This window comes from Lithobates pipiens, unplaced genomic scaffold (genome assembly GCF_037356315.1).
Source record: "Lithobates pipiens isolate NorthernLeopardFrog02 unplaced genomic scaffold, aLitPip1_a1.2 Scaffold_22, whole genome shotgun sequence".
NCBI classification, from domain to species: domain Eukaryota; kingdom Metazoa; phylum Chordata; class Amphibia; order Anura; family Ranidae; genus Lithobates; species Lithobates pipiens.
This window is the reverse complement of record NW_027507784.1, coordinates 4,685,717-4,710,740: the sequence shown is the minus strand read 5'-3', so window position 1 is coordinate 4,710,740 and position 25,024 is coordinate 4,685,717. Positions and strand designations below refer to the sequence as shown.

General features: G+C 44.2%; 1 protein-coding gene across 1 annotated transcript in view; it reads left to right on the top strand.

The window, feature by feature from the left end:
• The window catches only part of LOC143925259 (uromodulin-like), a 172,170-nt gene that overhangs the window by 26,106 nt on the left and 121,040 nt on the right, over positions 1–25,024 (top strand). The window contains exons 4-7 of the mRNA XM_077449850.1: positions 238–446; positions 5,322–5,485; positions 15,862–16,107; positions 17,666–17,828. Of these exons, the coding sequence (XP_077305976.1) occupies positions 238–446; positions 5,322–5,485; positions 15,862–16,107; positions 17,666–17,828 (782 nt within the window). The remainder of the gene's footprint in view (positions 1–237; positions 447–5,321; positions 5,486–15,861; positions 16,108–17,665; positions 17,829–25,024) is intronic.

Here is a 25,024-nt window from a genome sequence, read left to right as displayed (position 1 = left end):
TAGAAAATCAGAATTAACCAACTAATAATAACTTATATAATAACTAATAATAATAACTATTACTAACTATTAAATTATAGGTATTGGAATTTCCTTTCAAATTTGGCTGTTAGTGAATGTAACAAATACAATTTTATCAGACGTTTGCAGATTATCCAAAATAAGTAAGTATTTATGAATGGAGTAAGTAATGGGGACTCTGAAAGATAATAAAATATATTCTTGTTCTATTTAAAGATTTGTCAGAGATGGTTCCTCACCGGACTTGTGAAGCTTTCAACATGAAAGCCACCTTCCATAAGTGTCAGTTTAATGATCTGAGCATTTACTTCAACAAGAGTCATGTGAAGGATACCGCCTGCTATGACTTCCAGGATGACCCCGTCACAAATACCTTCACAATCCTGGCCTCTCTAAAAGTTGGAGGTTGTGGAGTCCAGTCTTACGTAAGTCTTCTCCAATGCTGCCATTATTGTTAAAGCGTGTGTTCCCCTGAATGTGTATTTCTATTCTCTGTGTGAGCTCACATACTGTATGTGTATTCTATAAATCATAGTCTCTATCATTTTCATGGACTTCTTCCACCTGACCACACAAAGTACAGAAGCTGATCCATGTTAGGTGGTCAGTTCTCACCTGTTTTCTGGCCATTCGGAGGCACAGGACACTGTGCAGACACACATCATTCCTGGATTGGGTAGTCTGCTTAGCCAGCATGCTCCCCAACCAATCACAGTGCCTTGAAAAAATATTCATACCCCATTTAAATGTTTTGCTACTTTTTGTCATATAACAACCAAAAACATAAACATATTTTATTGGGATTTTATGTGATGGACCAACACAAAGTGGCACATCATTATGAAGTGGAAGGTAAATGATAAATGATACAAATAAATATGTGAAAAGTGTGGGGGGAGGGGCATTTGTATGGCACCCCCTGGAGTCAATACTTTGTAGAACTCTCTTTCTCTACAAGTCTTTTTGGGGGTGTCTCTACCAGCTTTGCACATCTAGAGAGGACATTTCTGCCCATTCTTCTTCTTTGTAAAATATCTCAAGCTCTGTCAGATTGGATGGAGAGCGTCTGTGATCACCAATTTTCAAGTCTTGCCACAGATTCTCAATGGGATTTAGGTCTGGACTGTGACTGGGCCATTCTCACACATGAATATGCTTTGATGTAAACCATTCCATTGTAGCTCTGGCTGGATGTTTCGGGTCGTTGTCCTGCTGGAAGGTGAACCTCCGCCCCGGCCTCAAGTCTTTTGCCGACTCTAACAGGTTTTCTTCTAAGATTGTCCTGTATTTGTCTCCATCCATCTTCCCATCACCTCTGACCATTCCCTGTCCCTGCTGAATAAAAGCATCCCCACCACATGATGCTGCCACCACCATGTCTCACGGTGTGGATGGTGTGTTCAGGGGGATGGGCAGTGTTAGTTTTCCCCACACATAGCGTTTTGCTTTTAGGCCAAAAAGTAGAATTTTGGTCTCCTCTGACCAGATCACCTTCTTCCACATGTTTGCTGCCCCCTCCCCCACATGGCTTCTCACAAACTACAAACAGGACTTCTTATGACTTTCTTTCTCCAATGTCTTTCTTCTTGTCACTCTTCCATAAAGGGCAGATTTGTGGAGAGACGACTAATAGTTGTCCTGTGGACAGATTCTCCCCCCTGATAAAATATTAACACCTCATATTCGCCCTGAACAATAATTGGAACATTAGAGGTGTGGGATAGAAAACAAAGCATAGGAGGGGTAGAGTGAAACAATCACATAAGGGAGACTGCACCAGGATTAAGCATTATGGGATGGTATTGCCACCAAAGTGTTGCTTATACCAGTGGGCCCATGGACTCCAAGCTTTGTGGATAATGTTGTAAATCTTCCTGTTGGAGGACAACAGTGTTTCATTGGTGTAATGGATTTAGATCAATTGCGTTGTTTTATCAATCAGTAGAGGTGTGGTAGACATCCACAGTCTAGTAATTGACAGTCTTGCTGCCAACAATATCTGGGTTACTACTGTGTGGAGGGGTAAGGGGATGGATTCTATGGATAGGTTAAGTAGGGCTAAGTCAGGTGATGGGGGTGGGATTTTTTATTGGAAAAAAAGGGATTTAAGATAAAGCCACATCTGATTGGGGATCTCTCACATGGAGAGGGGTTTATGTGCAAGGCAATGGATAATTTGAATATATGGGAACATTTCTGTTGGATCTAGGAGGAGATCTTTCTGTAGTCTACAGAGGGTTTTTAATTTCCTGTTATCATACAGATATCTTAGCTCTTATACACACGGTCGGAGATTCTGAAAACCAAATCCGTCGGAGTAATTCCAACGGATTCATTCCGGAAGAGGTCCGGAAGTGATGTTGCATACACACGGTCGGACTAAGTTGTCGGAAAATCCGATTGTACATAGCGCAATGACGTTATTTTGTTAGATGGGGCTACGTTCAGGCTAGTAGCCAATAGCTTTGGTCTAGGAATTTTATCTGAGCATGCGTGGCACTTTGTCCGTCGGAGTAGGCTACACATGATCAGAGTATGTCCGATCGGAGCATTTTGTCTGAAAATTTTACCGGCAAGTTGGAAAACTTGGTCCGTCGGATATTCCGACGGAAACAGTCCGATGGAGACCACATACAGTCGCAATATCAGACAAAACGGTCCGATAGGAAACATTCCGACGAAATCTCCGACCGTGTGTACAAGGGCTAAGGGAGGCCGCTAATTTAGATAGGAGAAATACATCATGAATTAGCAGGCATAGCGTTGGTAGCGGGATATTGAGTGGCCTCATGCTAGCTCTGCAAATTATTCATAAATACACCCCAAGATATATATACTGTGGGGGGTTTAGCTCAAATGGGGTCACCTTCCCTGGGGAAAAAGGTAGTCCAAAGGGCAGGTTTTCTTAAAATATGACTTGTATCCAGTTTTATTTAGAACTAACTAAACATTTCAGGTTCCTCACTCACAGGTGAAGGGCGTCTCCCAGTCGCCCACAAAACAAACATAACTCAAACCTTTTCCTTTCTCTCGCAAAGCAAACTCCATATCAGTAGCTCCCTCAGGTTTGGCTTCTTGAGTCCCAGGCCAAGAGCAATCTCCTGCTCCAGTCCTGTTTTATTCATACCACCTGCTGGTGGTCACTAGTGGACCACAAAATCTGATCTTATACCAGTCCTGCCAAGGTGGCCTGGAAAACCTGGACCAGATTCCACCTTTGTTTCCTGCCTATGAACGCATAGGCAAGATGATACACAGCGTCCACCAATCACCTCACCTTTCATAACGTCACAGTACTTCTATCTTCCCTTTTTCTTCAAAATGACTTGCAATGCCAAATAGATTGAGAGTCTGGTATTGAGAGAAAATGTCCTGTAATGGCGGTAGAGGTGGAAAGGGCTTGGCAAAGCAGAAGATGAGGTTTTTCTGTTATACGCTCGGCGATGTTTAAGAAGCCTCATGGAACACATTTTGGAAACAAAATGGCACCACTGTTAAAATAAATAAATAAAACATTTTCAGAACAATGTTGAAAATTAATTTTCATGGCTCTATCCTATAGTGGAGGTTACATGGCATTTGTATGGCAGTTGGTGTGTGTGATGGGGGTGGAGGAAATACAGTGGTGTGAAAAAGCGTTTGCCCCCTTCCTCATTTCCTGTTCCTTTGCATGTTTGTCACACTTAAGTGTTTCGGAACATCAAACCAATTTAAACAATAGTCAAGGACAACACAAGTAAACACAAAATGCAATTTGTAAATGAAGGTGTTTATTATTAAAGGTGAAAAAAAATCCAAACCATCATGGCCCTGTGTGAAAAAGTGATTGCCCCCCTTGTTAAAACATACTATAACTGTGGTTGTCCACACCTGAGTTCAATTTCTCTAGCCACACCCAGGCCTGATTATTGCCACACCTGTTCACAATCAAGGCATCACTTAAATAGGAGCTGCTTGACACAGTAAGGTCCACCAGAAGATCCTTAAAAGCTACACATCATGCCGAGACCCAAAGAAATTCAGGAACAATTGAGAAAGAAAGTAATTGAGATCTATCAGTCTGGAAAGGGTTATAAAGCCATTTCCAAAGCTTTGGGAATCCAGCGAACCACAGTGAGAGCCATTATCCACAAATGGCGAAGACATGGAACAGTGGTGAACCTTCCCAGGAGTGGCCGGCCGCCCAAAATTACCCCAAGAGCGCAGCGACGACTCATCCAAGAGGTCACAAAAGACCCCACAACAACGTCCAAGGAACTGCAGGCCTCACTTGCCTCAGTTAAGGTCAGCGTTCATGCCTCCACCATCAGGAAAAGACTGGGCAAAAATGGCCTGCATGGCAGAGTTCCAAGGAGAAAACCACTGCTGAGCAAAAAGAACATCAAAGCTCGTCTCAATTTCTCCACAACACATCTTGATGATCCCCAAGACTTTTGGGACAACATTCTGTGGAGCGATGAGACAAAAGTGGAACTCTTTGGAAGGCGTGTGTCCAAGTATATCTGGCGTAGAAGGAACACTGCATTTCATAAAAAGAACATTAAGTAAAAAACAGTAAAATATGGTGGTGGTAGTGTGATGGTCTGGGGCTGTTTTGCTGCTTCAGGACCTGGAAGACTTGCCGTGATAAAAGGAACTATGAATTCTGCTGTCTACCAAGAGATCCTGAAGGAGAATGTCCGACCATCTGTACGTGTACTCAAGCTGAAACGAACTTGGGTTCTGCAGCAGGACAATGATCCTAAACACACCAGCAAGTCCACCACCGAATGGCTGAAGAAAAACAAAATGAAGACTTTGGAGTGGCCTAGCCAAAGTCCTGACCTGAATCCTATTGAGATGATGTGGTATGACCTTAAAAAGGCCGTTCATGCTCGAAAACCCTCTAATGTAACTGAATTAGGACAATTCTGCAAAGATGAGTGGGCCAAAATTCCTCCAGGACGCTGTAAAAGCCTCATTGCACGTTATCGCAAACGCTTGGTTGCAGTTGTTGCTGCTAAGGGTGGCCCAACCAGTTATTAGGTTGAGGGGGCAATCACTTTTTCACACAGGACCATGATGGTTTGGATTTTTTTCACCTTTAATAATAAACACCTTCATTTACAAATTGCATTTTGTGTTTACTTGTGTTGTCCTTGACTATTGTTTAAATTGGTTTGATGTTCCGAAACACTTAAGTGTGACAAACATGCAAAGGAACAGGAAATGAGGAAGGGGGCAAACACTTTTTCACACCACTGTAGATGTCCTCACTATCTATTTTATTCATAATTATTTCTTTTTTTGTTTCTATAAAGGAAATAAGCAATGCCCGTGTCACACATAAGGCTAATATCATCATTGTTGTGGAGCACCTCGATACAATAAACCTAAGGAAAAATACCCTGAATATAACCCTGCAGTGTTCCTATGAGTTGGATATGATATCCAGTCTGAACTTCGCTCAGCATCCTTTCCTCAGGTAAATGAAAAATAAATGTGAGTCTAATGCCGCGTACACACACGGCCGGACTTTTCGACAGCAAAGGTCCGACGGAACTAATCTGTCTGACAATTCGGCCATGTGTGGGCTCCATCGGACCTTTAACCCTTTCATGACTAAGCCTATTTTTGGCATTTGGTGTTTACAAGTTAAAATCCATATTTTTTGCTAGAAATTACTTGGAACCCCCAAACATTATATATACAGTATTTTTTTTAGCAGAGACTCTAGAGAATAAAACGGCGATTGTTGCAATATTTTATGTCACACGGTATTTGCGCAGCGGTGTTTTAAACGCAACTTTTTGGGAAAAGGGACACTTTCAAGAATTAAAAAAAAATGAAACAGTAAAATTAGCCCAATTTTTTTGCATAATGTGAAAGATAATGTTACGCCGAGTAAATAGATACCAAACATGTCACACATTATAATCACACGCACTCGTGGGTTGACGACAAAGTACAGTACCTAAAAATCTCAATAGGTGACGCTTTGGCTACCAGGTTAGAGTTACAGAGGAGTTCTAGTGCTAGAATTATTGCTCTCACTCTGACGATCGCGGTGATACCTCACATGTGTGATTTGAACATCGTTTACATACGCGGGCGCGACTTCCGTATGCGTTTTCTTTGCTTCGCGAGCTCGCGGGGACGGCGGGCGCTTTAAAAAATTTTTTTTTTTTTTTTTTTATTTTATTTATTTGAAAATGAATAAATTGTTTTTTTTTTTAAAAATAATAATTTGATCACTTTTATTGCTGTCACAAGGGATGTTTACATTCCTTGTGACAGCAATAAAAGTGATCAAATTATTATTAGTAATAGGTGGTGACAGGTACTCTTTATGGAGGGATCGGGAGTCTAAAAGGCCCCCCACCCCTCCTTTACACGTCAATGTATTCAGATCGCCAAAAACGGCGATTCTGAATACCGTATATCTTTTTAAAACCGGCACCATTGGCAGCCGAGTAAACGGGAATTGACGTCATGACGTCGCTTCCGTGTTTATTATGAGGAGACTGGAACGAAGCCACTTAAGGCTTCGTTCCAGTTCCTCCCCAGCAGCCGGAGGCGTCAGATCGCGAATCGGTGCTCCCGATCGAGCGGGAGCACCGGTAGCAGCGGCGGGAGGCGGCGGGAGGGGGGACGTCCCCTCCTGCTCCTCCGGCATAACAGCCGAGTGGCTTTTAGCCGCATCGGTTGTTATGCCTGGATAGCCAATCGCCCGCTGTAAAAAACGGTAGTGGGATGATGCCTGCAGGTGCGGGCATCATCCCGGTATACCCCCCGGAAACCGAGTACACACATCTGCGTACACTCGGCGGGAAGGGGTTAAAACAAAGACAATTCCATAGCTCAACTCACCAACCAGTCTGCTGACCAACCAAATTAACCTGTCTAACCGTCTGTTTAAAGCAGGGGTTTAGTTAGCACACATTTGCAAATGTCCTTCATCGGACCTTTCCTGACAAAAAATCAGACAGACTTTAGATTTAGAACATGTTTCAAATCTTTCTGATGGACTCGAGTCCGGTTGAAAAATCCATTCGTCTGTGTTTTGGTCCGACGGACAAAAACCGACGCTAGGGCAGCTATTGGCTACTGGCTATGAACTTCCTTATTCTAGTTCGGTCGTACGTCATCACTGTTGAATTCATCGAACTTTAGTGTGATAGTGTGTGGCCAAGTCCGTTCATTCGGAAAGTCCGCCGGAAGTCTGCCGAAGAGACCTAGTCTGCTGGAAAGTCCGGTCGTGTGTACGCGGCATAAGGATAATGGAAAATTTCTGCTTAGTAACTTGGCTCCTGATGGATTTATATTAGGAGCCCGCTCCATCAAGTCTGACCGATACAACCAATATTTTCAGAGCGTGTTATCCAGGACAAGAGGAGACACCAGAACTAATACATCACGGCAGAACATACATTTATGGGGTCTAATTACAAATCATTTTTATAATGGCTCCTCCAGTAAAATTTCATATACTTTTATTGTGTGCAAATTGTGGAAAAGAATTGTTGTTTAGGGTATTTTATCTTCTGCATGAATGTTCCTTTATTATGGGCCGTAGTAAAATACTGCATGATGGCCACTAGATGGAGTTGATGGCCATAGGAAATATATACAGGTACGCCCTTGTAATAAGAGATACAATGTAACAATTCCTGAGAATGTTAGAAGCAATTAGCAAATACTTGTAACCAATAGTTGCATTTTATAGAATAGGTAATATTGTATTTCTTGAATCTCTTGTTTCAAAGAAGCAAAAAACCCAGAAGCACAGACCAACCAATAGCCAGTAATGTCACATCAATTAACAAACTTTAAATAATATAGTGATTAATGATGTAGAGTAAATGATTGCTTAGTTACTCAAGAGTTAAAAAGTCCTCGGTGGGACATGAAATGGATACCCAACCAGAAGTCACTGTGATGTCCTCTAATCGGAAGGGTTGTATCTGGATCTCTGTGATGCCGGCAAGGAAAGAGCGCACCTATCTCATCGGAACTAGGTAAAAGCACCTATAATAAATTATAGGTAACCTACACATAATACTTCATCCATGAACGTCAATGAGCTGTCATAGCAATGATGGAGTGTAGCACTTTCCCCTCCCCCGTCTCTGTGGCCAGCGGTGTGAGGATGAACAATTCCCAATCAACGGGACACCACTAGAGGCTGTGTCTGGGGGGAGGCTGACAAAGCCTTACATACACTACTCTATTCAAATGTCTTCTGGGTAACAGAAGGGGCATCCACAGCAACGCGTTTTAAAATCTCTTTCTAAATCCATGCAGATGGACTTAGGCCCGGTTCACACCCATGCAGGTTGCAGTTTGTATATTCCGGGTGAATTTTGCGTTTTTTCAATACACATCTTTGATCCACTGGAACCAAAACCAGAAAAAAAGTTCCTGGCCCTTTCCGTAAAACGCACAGATGTGAACGTGACCCATAGGAAACAAAAAAAATGCATCGGCGTGAACCAGGCCTCATACATTGAATCAAATTGAGGGTCAGGTGCGGGGGATGGGGAAAACTGAACCTCCGTCCTTACTCACAGCAAAGTCGGCTGTACGTAATACATTGAACTGCTACATCTGCCCCAGTAGTGATGAGAATCAATTGGCCCCTGAAAAATGTCTTTATATTTTTATTGTTACGCATTAAAAACTTATATGAATTTAAAGAGATACTAAAGAAAAGAGTAAAAAAATAAATAAATAAATAAACATAGTCAGTTACTGGCCCGGCACTTGGCCCATGTATAGCCCAGGCAGCTCTCCTCTCTGGGCAATGGGCAGTGGTTTCCTCTGCGTCTCCTCCTCATCATTACGGTGGCTTCCGCCATGCATTTTCCTCTCTCCTCCTCCTAGGCCAATTAGAACCAATTCTCTTTTCGGCCATTCGGGGCACAGGTCTCAGGACCCACTTCCTGATTAGATGGGAGGAGAATAAGGAAGCCAATAGCGGATATTAATTCGCTATTGTCACACAATTGGGTGGGCTTCGGGCGCAGCGCTCTGCACCCGAAGCCCACCCTTTTTTGAAGCCAATTAGAGCCCTTGGCTTCAAAAAGACCCTGATTGGAATCCATGAGTCCGGCATCCTGCATGTAGATTAGGGGGCCGGATGCATGGATAGGTGGGGCCCATGTGCCCTGCATTACTGGCCGCCACTGGATACCATTGTTAATATTATAAGTGCTGTGGAGAAGACTGCAAACTCCTTGTGTTACCTGGAAGCTATTTGAATATATGACTCCCCAGTGGGCTTCCTTTCAGGCACAGACATAACGTCTCATGCTTTATCAGCCCCCCACAGACACAACCCCTAGTGGTGTCTCGTTGGTTGGGGATTGTTCCTCCTCACCAGGGGTGTTGCTAGATCTACAAAAGATCTGAGGCTAGAGCCCATAATAAAAAAAGTCATATGCTTAGACGGGCATACACATGTATATACAGTAATATACATGTGTGTGTGTATATATATCCCCAGAGAGCCCCCACTTACATCAGGGTAACCCCAGAGAGCCCCCCTTACTTCAGGGTCCCCAGAGAGCCCCCCACTTCAGAATCCCCAGAGAGCCTCCCCCTTGCATCAGGGTCCCCAGAGAGCCACCTCCTTAAATCAGGCACCCCATAGAGCCTCCCCCTTAAAATCAGGGTCATCATACAGCCTCCCCCTTGCATCAGGGTTCCCAGAGAGCCCCCCACTTACATCAGGTTCCCAAGAGAGCTCCCCACTTACATCAGGGTCCCCAGAAAGCCTCCCCTCCCCTTGGGGACCCTTGCAGAGACTCGGGGCTATGGGCCCCAGATTCGGGGCTATAGCCCCAAAAGCCACCCCCTAGCAACGCCACTGCTCTTCACACTGCTGGCCTCAGAGAGGGGAAAGGGCTACACTCCATCATCACTATCACAGCCCACTGGCACTTATGGATGAAGTCTTATGCGTAAATTAATTATAATTCATTATACCCCCTTTGGGGTGGGTTTGTTACTTTTTGTGAAAAAGCTGCTAAAAAAACATTTTTTTTTAAAGATCCCCTTAACAAAACAACTCTGAGTGAGGAAAAAAAAACTTTATAAAAGACTTTAATGTGCCACCCAGATAAACACATAAATAAATATAATCAATGATATCATTATCACACAATTAAAAAACAGATTCATGAAATGTGATCATTTACCAATTATAGCTGAAATTGGACATACATTATCTTTGGTGTATGCAACTGTCCTTCCGGACCAGACCACTTTTTGCGATTCGGCACTGCGTCGCTTTAACTGACAACTGCTCGGTCGTGCGACGTGGCTCCCAAACAAAATTGACGTCTGCAAATAGAGCTTTCTTTTGGTGGTATTTTATCACCTCTGCGTTTTTTTTTTTTTTTTGCGCTATAAACAAAAAAATGCAACAATTTTGAAAAAAAAACGCAATATTTTTTACATTTTGCTAGAATAAATATCCCCAAAAATATATAAACAAAAAACATTTTTTTCCTCAGTTTAGGCCGAAACGTATTCTTCTACATATTTTTGGTAAAAAAAAAAAAAAATTGCAATAAGTGTTATTTGATTGATTTGCATAAAGGTTATAGAGTTTACAAAATAGGGGATAGTTTTATGCCATTTTTATTAATATTTTTTTTACTAGTAATGGCAGCGATCAGCGATTTTTACCATGACTGCGACATTATGGCGGACACATCGGACACTTTTGACACATTTTTGGGACCATTGTCATTTATACAGCAATCGGTGCTATACAAATGCACTGATTCCTGTGTAAATGACACTGGCAGTCAAGGTGTTAACCACTAGGGGGCTAGGGAGGGCTTAAGTATGTCCTAGGGGAGTGATTATAACTGTGGGGAGGGCGTGGCTACGTGTGACACGTCACTGATCTCTGGGTAAAGGTGATGGACTGGCCAAGCATGTCTCCAGACCTAAACCCTATTGATCATCTGTGGGGGATCCTCAAACGGAAGGTGGAGGAGGGGAAGGTCTCCAACATCCACCAGCTCTGTGATGTCATCATGGGGGAGGGGAAGAGGACTCCAGTGGTGACCTGTGAAGCTCTGGTGACCTCCATACCCAAGAGGGTTAAGGCAGTGCTGGAAAATAATGGCGGCCACACAAAATATTGACACTTTGGGCCCCAATTTGGAGATTTTCACTTAGGGGTGTACTGACTTTTGTTGCCAGCGGTTTAGACATTAATGGCTGTGTGTTGAGTTATTTTGAGGGGACAGGAAATTTACACTGTTATACAAGCTGTACACTCACTACTTTACATTGTAGACAAGTGTCATTTCTTCAGTGTTGTCACAAGAAAAGAGAGAAGAAAAGATTTACACAAATGTGACTGAGGGGTGTACTGACTTTTGTGACATACTGTATATATATATATTGTAGCGAGGTGCCTGTGAAACAGATTCAAATTTACAGGAAAAGTAAATGATGGGGAAACACACAGTTGGATTTTCCAGCAGGGAAAGTCAGACGGAATCTTTTCATCGGATATTCCGATCGTGTGTGAGCCTCATCGGACTTTTTTTTTTTTTTGAAAATTCTGACGGATATAGAAATAGAACATGTTCTAAATAATATTTCCAGCGGAATCAATACCTATCGGGAAAACTGCTCACCTGTATGCTGTTCCGATGGACCAAAAAGGACGCATGCTCTGAAACAAGTACGAGACGGCGGCTATTGGCTACTGGCCATTGGACTTCCTCTTTCGAGTCCCATCGTATGTGTTGTATGTGTTGTACGTCACCGCATTCTAGATGGTCGGACTTCGGTGTGATCGCGTGTAGGCAAGACAGTTTTAGCGGAAAAACTGTCAGAGTTTATTCCAACGGAAAAAAACGGTCATATGTACGTCATATGTACGTGGCATTAGTTTTGCAATCTATTCGGAGGAGCAATGAAGGTGTGACTTTACATGAAGTGCGTGAGTGCCATAAGATCAAATTTGGTGAGCAATTGGGAAAATTGTATTAATTGGTTCATAAAAGTAATCAATATAATTACAGTATACATTTAATATTATCAATTCCATATTCAAGGATATTGAGTACAATCAAGTAAAAATGATAAACGTTTATACAGAGTAGTATGAACACAAGAAAAGTTTCCACTGTACACCAAATTATGTTAATAAAAAAACATAGATTTAAGGTAGATTGCCCGACAAATGACTCAGATATCCAATTGAAAAGAATGTTGATAGAATATATATAAAAAAGTTGGTCATAGTTGAAGATAAGCATGACAGTTGATAGCTCTACGCGTTTCGTGGCTGAGGTACCACTCGTCAGGAGCAAGCGCGTGTCTTCTCTAAAGATAAAAAAAATTAAAAAATAGAATAGAAATAGTCTGTTATCATCAGTCTAAGGCCGCGTACACACGAGAGGATTGTCCGCCCAACTTAGTTCGTCAGACAGTCCGTCCAACTTTTGAATGAACGGACTTGACCACACACGATGAACAGACAGTCCGCTGAAAACTTGCGTGATGACGTATACAGCACGTACGACGGGACTAGAAATACGACGTCCAATACACTGTAATGCAACCTTCCGCCGTGGAAATCCTTTCTGAGCATGCGCCGTACTTACTCCGTCCAACTTGCCTACTCACGAGCGGACTGTCCGCTGAAACCAAGTTTGGACGGACAAAATTACGGAAATTCCGAAAGACTTTGTCCCCCAGACTGTCCGCTGAAAAAGTCCGCTAAAGCCCACACACGAGGGGATTGTCCGCTGAAACACGTTTCAGCGGACTTAGTTGGACGGACAATCCTCTCGTGTGTACGCGGCCTTACAATAAAGGTGGGGCAATGAGAAAAGAACCCACCCAGAGTACTTTCTTACGTAAAATGGTGAAGCAGGCCAGTAGCCAGATGTCGGTCACCACCAGCCCCTTAGAAACACCATCCCCGGGAGCCGAGGCGGACAAATCAGCAGAGGCAACCCACATGGCGCCGTCCGGCCAGCACAGACCCTCGAGGCAAATCTGCATGTAAAGTGAAAGGTTAGACAACCCTAAAAAGCAATATGTGTCCTCAAAAAATGAACTGTAGTGATTATGTGAAGAGGAGGCAGTGTGTTTGGATTAGAAGGGAGAAGTTGAATGGAAAAGTTTTTGATTTGAGAAGAGTGCAACCATAAATAAAATTTCCAGGAGTGAAAGCAACAAGATTACTAAATATATAAAAAAAAGAAAGAACCAAATACAACTATGGCACAATAAGAGCAGGTATAAGAGAATGAAAAAGAAGAAGTGAAGAAAGGGAGATTTAAAAATAGTGAGCAGCACCTGATAAAGTGAGTGATCCTGAAAAGAAAGGAAAGTCAACATCCAATTTAAAAGACGTCCAGTGTGTTGGGAGCCTCGAGAGCCAGCACAGCCGAAATGATGCCCTTATAGGCGCCCCCACAAAGACCGCCCACCAACGTCACGCCGCACACGGGGGGGGGGGGGAGAAAAAACACCGCTGAACGGGCGCAAGTTTTTCAATCTAAGATAATTCCAGCAAAGACTTCACAGTAAAGAAGGATAGTTCTTTACCCTGTATCGGTAAAGACCGTTCTGGGGCTGGTTTTATTGGGAGTCTGATAGAGATCCGGGTGGGACAGACTTCCTAGTCTGTGGATCGCAGTTTAAGGTTTTCTTTTCAGGTCTTGATTAAGGATGAGCTCTGGCGTATTCGCATACGGCATGTGCTGAGCCCGCCAGGATGTCGGCACTGCACTGCGCTAATCACAAGCAGCGAGACATTTCCCAATCTCAGCAGCCACGCATCGGGAAATTTCTCACAGCCTGTGATTAGGGCTCTGCAGTGCCGACTTCCTGGTTGGCTCTGCACATGCCGTATGTGAACACGCCGGAGCTCATCCTAATGCCGCGTACACGCGATCGGAATTCCGGCCAGAAAAAGACAGATGAGAGCTTTTCATCGGAAAAATGCGATCGTGTGTACGCTCCATCGGAATTTAGCTGTCCGAATTTCCGCCAGCCAAAAATTGATAGCATGTTCTCAATTTTCCCCGACGGAAAAACTTTCTATTGGTAATTCCGATTGTGTGTAATGCAATTCAGACACACCAAAATTCACGCATGCTCAGATTCAACTACGAGACGGAAGCTTATTGGCTACTGGCTATTGAACTTCCTTTTTCTAGTCCCGTCGTACGTGTTGTACGTCCAGGGCCGTCTTTAATATAGATTGGTCCCTGGGCAAACATTTTCTTGCCCCCCCCATGCAAATACACTCTCCACCTGCTCTGAGACATACAATAAATAGCAGCTATCAGATCAGGCAGCAATTACGACTGGTTGCCAGCAGTTACAGCATTTCATTACTGCTTACTGACTGGTTGCTAGAGGCTAGAGGTTACAGCACACATTAAGGCTCACTGATTAGTTGCTAGAGGTTACAGCACACATTAAGGCTCACTGATTAGTTGCTAGAGGTTACAGCACACATTAAGGCTCACTGATTAGTTGCTAGAGGTTACAGCACACATTAAGGCTCACTGATTAGTTGCTAGAGGTTACAGCACACATTATGGCTCACTGATTAGTTGCTAGAGGTTACAGCACATCATCTCCTCACAACAGGGAAGCATGATATACATATGAATGCCGCCGTTATTTACATATAAATGCTGTCGGCCGCAGCTATTTACTTAGTATTGTCGCCGCTATTTACATATGAATGCCGGTTATTTACATGTAAACACTGGGTCTGCAGGTGAGTCATCTGTACACAACAATAGGGCAGAGGTGAGCAGCATTAGTACCAGCTCTTCACACTGAGATATTAGGACACAGCACGGGACTAAAACTTCAAGGGACTAGGGAATTTAAACCTGGATAGTTGGCAAGTATGAGGCAGCTGTTTTGGGCCCCACAACAATGACAGGGCCCAGGGCAGCTGCCCCTTTTGCCCTGCCTTAAATACTGCCCTGTGCTACTTCACCGCGTTCTAAACAATCGGAAATTTTATGTGACCGTGTGTAGGCAAGACAGCTTGAGCCGAATTCCGTCGGAAATTCCGTCGGGAAAACCATCAGAGCTTTTTCCGATGAGAATTCCGATCGTGTGTACGCGGCATTAGTCTTTATTAAGGCAGCTGGTCCTAGCTCTCAGGGAGAGAGAGAGCGTGTCTCCATGTGAGGAGACATCTAGGAGCACGGCTGCTCATCCCTGATGTTGGATATAAAGGATTTGTGTTTGTAAGGACCCTTACTGCAAGACCAAGGACTGGTCAGTCTATGGACACAGTAAGGCTCGGTAGAGCAGATGTTTGTTGTTGTTTGATTGCTGGAAGAGCCGATGGTTTGAGGGACCAGTACCAGTAGCGGCAGTGCTGTTGAAGAGGAGCCAGGTGGGCTTGTATTTTCAGCTGTGTCTGAATGACGTTTAAACCCCTGCGTGAGATTCCTGAGTGAACTTTTGTTTCATTTTTATCATTTAATAAACGTCGGGCTACCAGGCCCTTAACTATAAATGCCTGTCTGATGTGGACTCACTACATGAAAACGCATTTACCATTGAGCTGAACAATCCTATGTGTGTGTGTGTGTGTGTGTATGTATATATATATAGAGTCAATTTTTGTTTCTGTGGTATGATCTGTATTTAGTCCTCTGTCATCTACCCTTCAGTTGTGTAGAGAACCCGTCTACTTACTGTTAGTAACTCTGATTAAGCCTTTCCAATGTCAATGTTTCTATCCTCACCATTCTTCACTAGTTTACCTTTTTAGTTGCCATTTAAATTTGTTTAATTATTGTTTTAACCTTCCCCCCTTCTTTTTTTTTCCTATTTGAAATGTAGCTCTATAAATATCCCAGTTCCGGGGATTGGAGAGTTCCAGGTCTACATGGCTTTATATAAAGATATCAACGCCACAATTCCGTACTCGGGATCAGAAGTCGTCCTGTCCACGGATCAATTCTTGCATGTCGGGATCTTCTTTCTGGGGGGCACATCATCGGATCTTGTTCTGGTGATGAAGAACTGCTACGTCACCCCAAGGAATGACGCAAATGACTCCCAAAAGTACTACATCATCCAAAACAGGTACATTTAGATGTAATAAGATCCATCTACTGACACCCGACATTTCCTGCTCCATGACTGGGAGTGATAGATGAGGGATCTGTGAACCGGCCTTGGTTTACTACCGTAGAACATGGGCAGCAGACGGGGACCCCCATAACAGATGAAAAACTTGGAAAATATTGGAAACCTGAGTGCAGAGATCTCTCTACCTGTGTCCAGAGACCAGAGAAGTTTCTGGATGGTTCAACCTACCTGTGCCCATCCAACCCACCCGTGTCCACCCAACCCACCCGTGTCCATCCAACCCACCCGTGTCCACCCAACCCACCCATGTCCATCCAACCCACCTCTGTCCATCCAACCCACCTGTGTCCTTCCAACCCACCCGTGTCCACCCAACCCACCCGTGTCCATCCAACCCACCCGTGTCCACCCAACCCGCCTGTGTCCATCCAACCCACCTCTGTCCATCCAACCCACCTGTGCCCATCCACCCCACCCGTGTCCACCCAACCCACCCGTGTCCATCCAACCCACCCGTGTCCACCCAACCCACCCGTGTCCATCCAACCCACCTCTGTCCATCCAACCCACCTGTGTCCTTCCAACCCACCTGTGTCCACCCAACCCACCTGTATCCACCCAACCCACCTGTGTCCAACCAACCCACCTGTGTCCTTCCAACCCACCTGTGTCCACCCAACCCACCTGTGTCCACCCAACCCACCTGTGTCCATCCAACCCACCTGTGTCCATCCAACCCACCTGTGTCCATCCAACCCACCTGTGTCCTTCCAACCCACCTGTGTCCACCCAACCCACCTGTGTCCATCCAACCAACCTGTGTCCATCCAACCCACCTATGTCCACCCAACCCACCTGTGTCCATTCAACCCACCTATATCCACCCAACCCACCTGTGTCCTTCCAACCCACCTGTGTCCATCCAACCCACCTGTGTCCTTCCAACCCACCTGTGTCCACGCAGCCCACCTGTGTCCATCCAACCCACCTGTGTCCTTCCAACCCACTTGTGTCCATCCAACCCACCTGTGTCCACCCAACCCACCTGTGTCCTTCCAACCCACCTGTGTCCATCAAACCCACCTGTGTCCACCCAACCCACCTGTGTCCATCCAACCCACCTGTGTCCTTCCAACCCACCTGTGTCCATCCAACCCACTTGTGTCCTTCCAACCCACCTGTGTCCATCCAACACACCTGTGTCCATCCAACCCCCCTGTGTCCATCCAACCCACCTGTGTCCATCCAACCCACCTGTGTCCATCCAACCAACCTGTGTCCATCCAACCCACCTATGTCCACCCAACCCACCTGTGTCCTTCCAACCCACCTGTGTCCATCCAACCCACCTGTGTCCAACCAACACACCTGTGTCCATCCAACCCCCCTGTGTCCATCCAACCCACCTGTGTCCATCCAAAGCTATAGTACCAGATCTGTTTGGCCTTTCCTTTTATGTACATTGTTATTTCTCTGAATAAAATCTTTTAGTACGATGTGTATAAAATTATTATCTGTAAAATTTTTTTTTTTTTGTTTTTATGTTCAATAGCTGTCCCATCTTGCAAAATGGAACTGTAAGTGTTCTACAGAACGGCGTCTCCAATAAAGGACGGGTATCTGCGCAGATGTTGAAGTTTGTTGAAAATTCTGACAAAGTGTATCTGCACTGCGTTGTCAGCCTGTGTGACAAAAGAGCTGGACCCTGTGCACCTGTAAGTAGGTCTCCTGCTATAAAAAGAGGGTTAGAGCAGATCAGAAGGCCGGTCTAGTCCCAAATTCTATACCTGTGACATTATTATGGCTTATAGCTTGTATTGCAATTCAATCTGTAAGATTGTCAAGAACCTCTGATGACTTTATCAGACAGTTCTATAAACAAAGAGTTTATTGAACATTGGCGATGGCGAAATTGGAAAAATGACCATTTCGCTAATCGCTGAATCTCCTGAATGTTGTCACACAATGTAAGGAGTCAGGCAAGCACGGTTTATGAACTCTTATGCCGCGTACACACGAGCGGACTTTTCAACATCCAAAGTCCGAAGGACTGAGTCCGTCAGACTATCCGATCGTGTGTGGGCTGCAACGGACTTTTGACTCGCCAAAGTCCGAAGGACTTTAGAATATGGAACATGCTTCAAATTTTTCCGAAGGAACTCCGCCGGACCCGGTCCCCTTCGAAAAATTCGCTCGTGTGTGTGCTACTCCGACGGACTAAAACCGACGCTAGGGCAGCTATTGGCTACTGGCTATGAACTTCCTTATTCGAGTCCAGTCATACGTCATCACGTTCGAATCCGTCGGAGTTTAGTGTGATCGTGTGTGGCCAAGTCCGCTCAGCCGAAAAGTCTGTCAGAACTCCGTCGGAATTCCAGCAGAACTCCTTCGGAAGTCTGTCGGACATAAGTCCTCTCGTGTGTACGGGGCTTTATGCTGCGTACACACGGCTGGACTTTTCAACAGCAAAGGTCCGACGGAACAAATCCGTCAGACAATTCGATCCTGTGTGGGCTTCATCAGACCTTTGCTGTCGAAAAATCAGGCGGACTTTAGATTTAGAACATGTTTCAAATCTCTCAGACGGACTCGAGTCCGGTCGAAAAATCCATTCGTCTGTGTGCTGGTCCAACAGATGAAAACCGACGCTAGCACAGCTATTGGCAACTGGCTATGAACGTCCTTATTCTAGTCCGGTCGTATGTCATCACGTTCGAATCCGTCGGACTTTGGTGTGATTGTGTGTGGCCAAGTCCGTTCGTTCGGAAAGTCCATCGGAAGTCCGCCGAAAGTCCGTCGGGAAGACCGTCAGACCTAGTCTGCCGGAAAGTCAGTTCGTGTGTACGCGGCATCATGCCTCGTACACACGATTGGACTTTCTGACAACAAAACAGTAGAATTTTGTCCAAAGGGTGTTGGTTCCAACTTGTCTTGCATACACACGGTCACGCAAATGTTGACCAACAATTACGAACGTAGTGACATACAAGACGTACGTGATATCTCCTATAAGAACGCTAGTTTTACAAGACCGAGCGCTTCCGGCTCGTACTTGATTCCGAGCATGCGTGCTTGTACTTTGGACTTTTGTCTGACGGACTTGTGTACACACTATCGGAAAGTCTGACAACTCACAATTGTTGGCGGAAAATTTTAGAGCATGCTAGCCAACATTTGTTGGCGGAAAGTCCACCAACAAATGTCCGATGGAGCGTACACATGGTCGTATTTACCGTCAACAAGCTCACAGCCAACATTTCCCATCGGAAAATCCGATCGTGTGTTACAGGGCTTATGATTCTCCACATACTGAACAATCCTACAACTATATAGTCAGCAAAAAAACAAAACATCAGAAAGTCACCAGCTTGTCTGATCCAGGATATAATGAGCTTATTACTGCCGATATTTTTCATTGGGAATTCAACGCAAAATGGTGATCACAAGTTGATTGTTTGTGTGGTCTCCATTATTAAAGTGGGTAGTCAGTTCAATAATGGGGACTTTAGAAAAAACTAACCTTAGGCTGCCTTAGCAAAAAAAAAATATATTAATAAAAAAAAAAAAAAAAATATATATATATATATATATATATATATATATATATATATATATATATATATATATATAAATGTAGCACGGTCCCCTGTAGGAGCTGCCAGAGTATTGTCCAGATATTCCTCACTTCTGTACTGACAGCAAGGCATAAGGTATTTCTGAAGCCAGGTGCACACACACTTCAGCTGATCGGAGTCAAAGGCCAGTCTAGGGGTGTTTTGCAGTAGAATGCTCCAAAACAAAACTATGCACAACTTGAGGACTGTTAGCTGTTCTTAGAGCATTAGGTGAAGTCCCTTGCTGGGAGCCGATGGCAAATGACTTCTCCTAGGAATGGCACTGCAGAAGTAAAGAAGCTTGAGAAAAATCCCTTGCAGTAAGGGGCAGGTAGACAGAGCTCTTCAGATCACTAGCAAGTGATCTCTATAGCCAGGGGCGGACTGACCATTTGGCCACTCGGGCACTGCCCGAGGGCCCCCGGGCCACTAGGGGGCCCCATCAGGGTTGGCAGCCTCAGTAAAGCCAGGGACAGTATGTAAAAATCTGTGTTTTTTTTTTTTTTACATCTGTCTCTGAAATGTCCCTTACCGACATCCATTTGGTCTAAAAATCCTTAGATTATAGCTGCCCCGCCTCTCCAGTACCTTCTCAGCCAATAGAAACATGTCTGTGTATACTGTGTGTACATGTATGTGTATACTGTGTAATTGCATACTGTGTGTGTTTATACTGTGTGCCCCCATAATCTCTGATTGCCTGGTGGCCCCATAATCTCCTATTGCCTGGGGGCCCCATGAGTTATCAGTCCACCCCTGTCTATAGCTGTCAAGCTGACTAGAGAACAGCAGAGTCCCTGAGATGCCACAGATGTCTGTACTCACACAGGCTGCCTCTCTCAGTGATACCAGACAGATCCTCAGTAATCTCCCCCCCTCAGTCAGTAGAGGAACCAATGCTATTCTTCCATTCCAGTTTCAGACCATCAGGTTGCCCACCTGAGGCTACATGGCAGCAAGTGCTGGGGGGGGTGGGGGAAAGCCTGCCTCAAACCTGGCTGGTGCTAGCCACTATGGGAAAGACCCAGAGCCCATGTGTTTCCAGAACATATATATAAAGAAATAGAACAGCTAAAAATGGACTTTAAAGGCATGTATCATAAAATTCATAATTTATTAATCAACAAGAAAGATAATACCACAATTACAAAAAGAAAAGAAAATAGACGAAACGTTAAAAATTACATAGGACTTCCTGAAATTACCCTACGGATATGGTACCAATGTAACTATAGAGAGTACGCATTCACTTTATCTGAATACATCATATCCGAGCGTGGGGAAATCACAGGCCCTCATATGTACATGATGATTTTGCTCAACGTGTTTCGCAACATAGTTGCTTCTTCAGGAGCTTGAAGTGTCTGTTTGAATAAGAATATATTATAATTAGAAACTAGTTTTTTTTTTTTTTCTCTCTACTATGTCCCCATCATGACCCCTCTCCCCTGCCCTGTGACCTCCCCTCCGCCCCCGCCCATGCCCAAACCCTTTTTCCCCTTTCCTTTTCTTTTTTCCCTCCCCTTTTCTTTTTTTTCTCCCTCACCCCCCCCCCCCCCCCCCCGTTCTACTTCGCTGCTTGTTGTTTAATGTTTTTGGTCTCTGGGAGCAATTATAAGACTTAGGGGTTAAATTAGGGGTAGATAATATATAAATAACCAAGGAAAATGATGTTTCCCCTCAGACCTATATGTATGCTATATGCGCGTATGTGGCCCTAAGAGGGGGGGGGAGGGAATGGGGGGGGGGATTTTCTTTTCCTCCCCTTTTTTTTTTTTTTCTTTTCTTTTTTTTTTTGTTGTTCGTCTCCCCTGCCAGGACTAGTGTGTATCTGCTGGGTTCCCCTGTGCATTCCCGACTATTGGGTACGCCCGGGGACCCCCTCTAGGTCTTATTAAGTAGAGAGATGGATAGTGTTAAGCTATAAAGTTTCCTGATAGGAGGTACAAAATACGTTGTCTAAAGTTTGTTTATATACGCAGATTGTTTATCGATATATTATATTTTTTGTTTCATTATGCCGAGTTGCGGGGCTCGAGATCCGGGGGCTCTCTCTCCGGAATGCTTACCCTCTTACCCATTTAGGACGGCGCTTTAAATCCAGCATAAGGCTGGTAAGTGCCTTAAGCATAATTTTGCTATTCTAGTATATTATTTCTGGATTAGTAAATCCAGGATAGGTTCTTGTTTCTTTTTCCTTTTTTTCATTTGATTTTCTGATTTTTTTTTTATTTATTTTTTTTTCTTCTCGTCCCCCTCTTCTTTTTTTTTTTTTTTTTTTTTTTTCTGGTACTGCACTCCTGGTCTTTGCCAGGGACGCGATGGCAGGTTCTTTTAAAGTTATCTCCTGGAATGTTAAGGGTCTGAATTCCCCTGAAAAAAGGCGCGTGCTCCAGCGGGAGTTGAAGACATCCCATATAGATGTAGCATTCCTCCAAGAAACCCACTTCAAAACTACCAACCTCCCGATATTACACTCGCGAGCTTTCACCCATGTTTACCACTCTACCAATTTAACGTCTAAAACTAAAGGGGTCTCCATTATGATTTATAGTGGCCTCCCTTGGGTCATGCAGGATTTACTGGACGACCCTGAGGGGCGCTTTCTGTTTGTTAAAGGTAAAATGGGAGAACTTGTTTTTACCTTTGCTACAGTGTATGCCCCTAATGAACGCCAGGACGTGTTTCTCAATACGACTTTACATAAACTACGGGATTTTCGTGATGGCCAGATGATACTGGGAGGGGACTTTAATGTCCCCCTCTCGCCATCATTTGATACTTCCACCTCCTGTTCCTCGATCCCCGTGGCGGTAAGGAAACGGATATCTAAATGTTTATTGGCCGATCAACTAATGGACGTTTGGCGCTTACAGCATTCAGGGGAACGGGACTACTCTTTCTATTCTCCCCCCCATAGATCATACTCGAGGATAGATTTTTTCTTGATACCGCATGATCAGCTGCATTTAGTGAGTGCCTCTTCCATTGGTCATATTACATGGTCTGATCACGCCCCTGTAAGTATTGCATACGTGCTTTCTAGGCAGTTCTCGCCTAGATCTACTTTTTGGCGCCTAAATGAGAGCCTTCTACAGACACCAGAAGTTATGGCGGATGTAACAAAAGAACTGGGCCTCTACTTTCAGGAAAATGATACAAAGGATTGTGACCAAGGGATAATTTGGGAGGCCCACAAAGCAGTGCTTCGAGGAATACTTATTAAACACGGGGCACGTATTAAGAGATTACGTAACGAACAACTGACCAAACTCTATTATGACCTGGCTCACGCAGAGGCACAACATAAACATGCCCCGTCACGAGGATCGGAGATTGAACTGGGGATACTCCGCACCCAGATTATAGACCTGCTTCACTACAAAGCAAAGGCAGCACTCCAATTTTGCTGCAAACTGACCTATGAGTCAGGAGATAAGTGCGGGAAATTGTTGGCAAAATCAGTCAAGGAACTGAAATCGGCTTCTTTTATACCACAGATGATGACGGACAAGGGCCAAAGGGTTTCAACCCCGACACAAATAGCGGAAGTTTTCGGGAAATTCTATACTAATCTTTACAATATACCATACTCAGATATAAGGCAAACCGATATAGATAGCTATGTAGCTAGTGCTGGCTTAAAGACCCTTTCATCAGAGTCAAAGGAATCTTTGGAAAACCCGATCACATTAGAAGAAGTCCAAACCGTAGTGAGTTCGCTGAAGCTGGGGAAAGCGCCGGGCCCAGATGGATATACGGCGCAATATTATAAGACCTTCCTTCCTATCCTTGGCCCGCAGTTAGTGAATTTATTTAATGCCCTGAGCTCGAACGTGGATTTCCCACTAGATACCCTTAGAGCCCATATCGCATTGATCCCAAAGGAAGAAAAAGATCCAGGGCTCTGTGGGAGCTATAGGCCTATCTCCCTACTTAATTTAGATCTGAAATTATTCTCTAAAATCCTGGCAACCCGAATGGCTCAACATATGCAATCCCTTATCCATGCTGACCAGGTGGGGTTTATCCCCACCAGAGAAGCTAGGGATAATACTATTAAGGTGCTTGATTTGGTACACAAAGCAAAATCTACAAAGACCTCATGTGTCCTTGTAAATACGGATGCTGAGAAATCCTTCGATAGAGTTAATTGGAATTTTATGTTTTCAGTCCTTCAGTATATAGGACTGGGAGACCGGATGTTGACATGGATTAGGAAGATATACTCACGACCCTCAGCCCAAGCTAAGGTGAATGGGGTGCTTACATCTCCGATATACATAAGGAACGGGACTAGACAAGGTTGCCCGTTGTCCCCCCTCTTATTTGTACTGTCCCTGGAACCTTTACTAGCTTCTATTTGTCGGAATTCGGACATTATGGGGCTCCATATGGGCACCACTGAATGTAAAATATCGGCTTTTGCAGATGATATGCTGTTTTCACTCACAAACCCCAGAGTCTCCTTGCCAAACGTATTCCGAGAATTTAAGTTGTACGGGAAGCTCTCACACTTGAAAATAATTTTTTTTAAATCTGAGGCTATGGGGATAGCTATTTCTCCGAATGTACTACAGGACTTGCAATCAGGTTTCCATCTTAAGTGGACTGACTCAGCGCTTAAATACTTAGGTACTCACATCCCAGCAGATATTGGGCATATATTTAAGTTGAACTTCCCCAGTCTTTTGGTTAAAACTCGCAGCCTGTTGCATAAGTGGCACTCGGGCCTTCACTCCTGGTTCGGGAGATGTAACTTAATTAAAATGAGTATACTTCCTAAGTTTATATACCTTTTCCGAGCTCTTCCGATTCGGATCCCGGTTTCCTTCTTCAAACAAATTCAAACTTTGATCACTCAATTTATATGGGCACATAAAAAACCCAGACTTAAGTGCTCCCAATTAACTCGATCCAAACAGCAGGGGGGGTTGGCCTTACCTGACTTACGACGCTATTATTTGGCTTCCCACTTAGAGCGCATTTTAGACTGGAATCGTAACAGTCATATTAAGCTTTGGGTTCGACTAGAGCAATCTCAATCAGGGTTCCCCTTGAGAAGTGCCATTTGGTGCTATCAAGCACTACCGGTAGAGATAAAATTACACCCTACTATTGGGGCGACACTGAAAATTGGTCACTTAATTGCATCCCAGAATAAGCTTACATCCCTGACATCTCCTCTGTACCCTATATTAGGACATCCACATTTTGAGCCGGGGAATTATCCCCAAGAGTACAAAGGCCTCAGGGATTCAGCACTAGATCATGCATCGAAATTCGTTATCAATGGG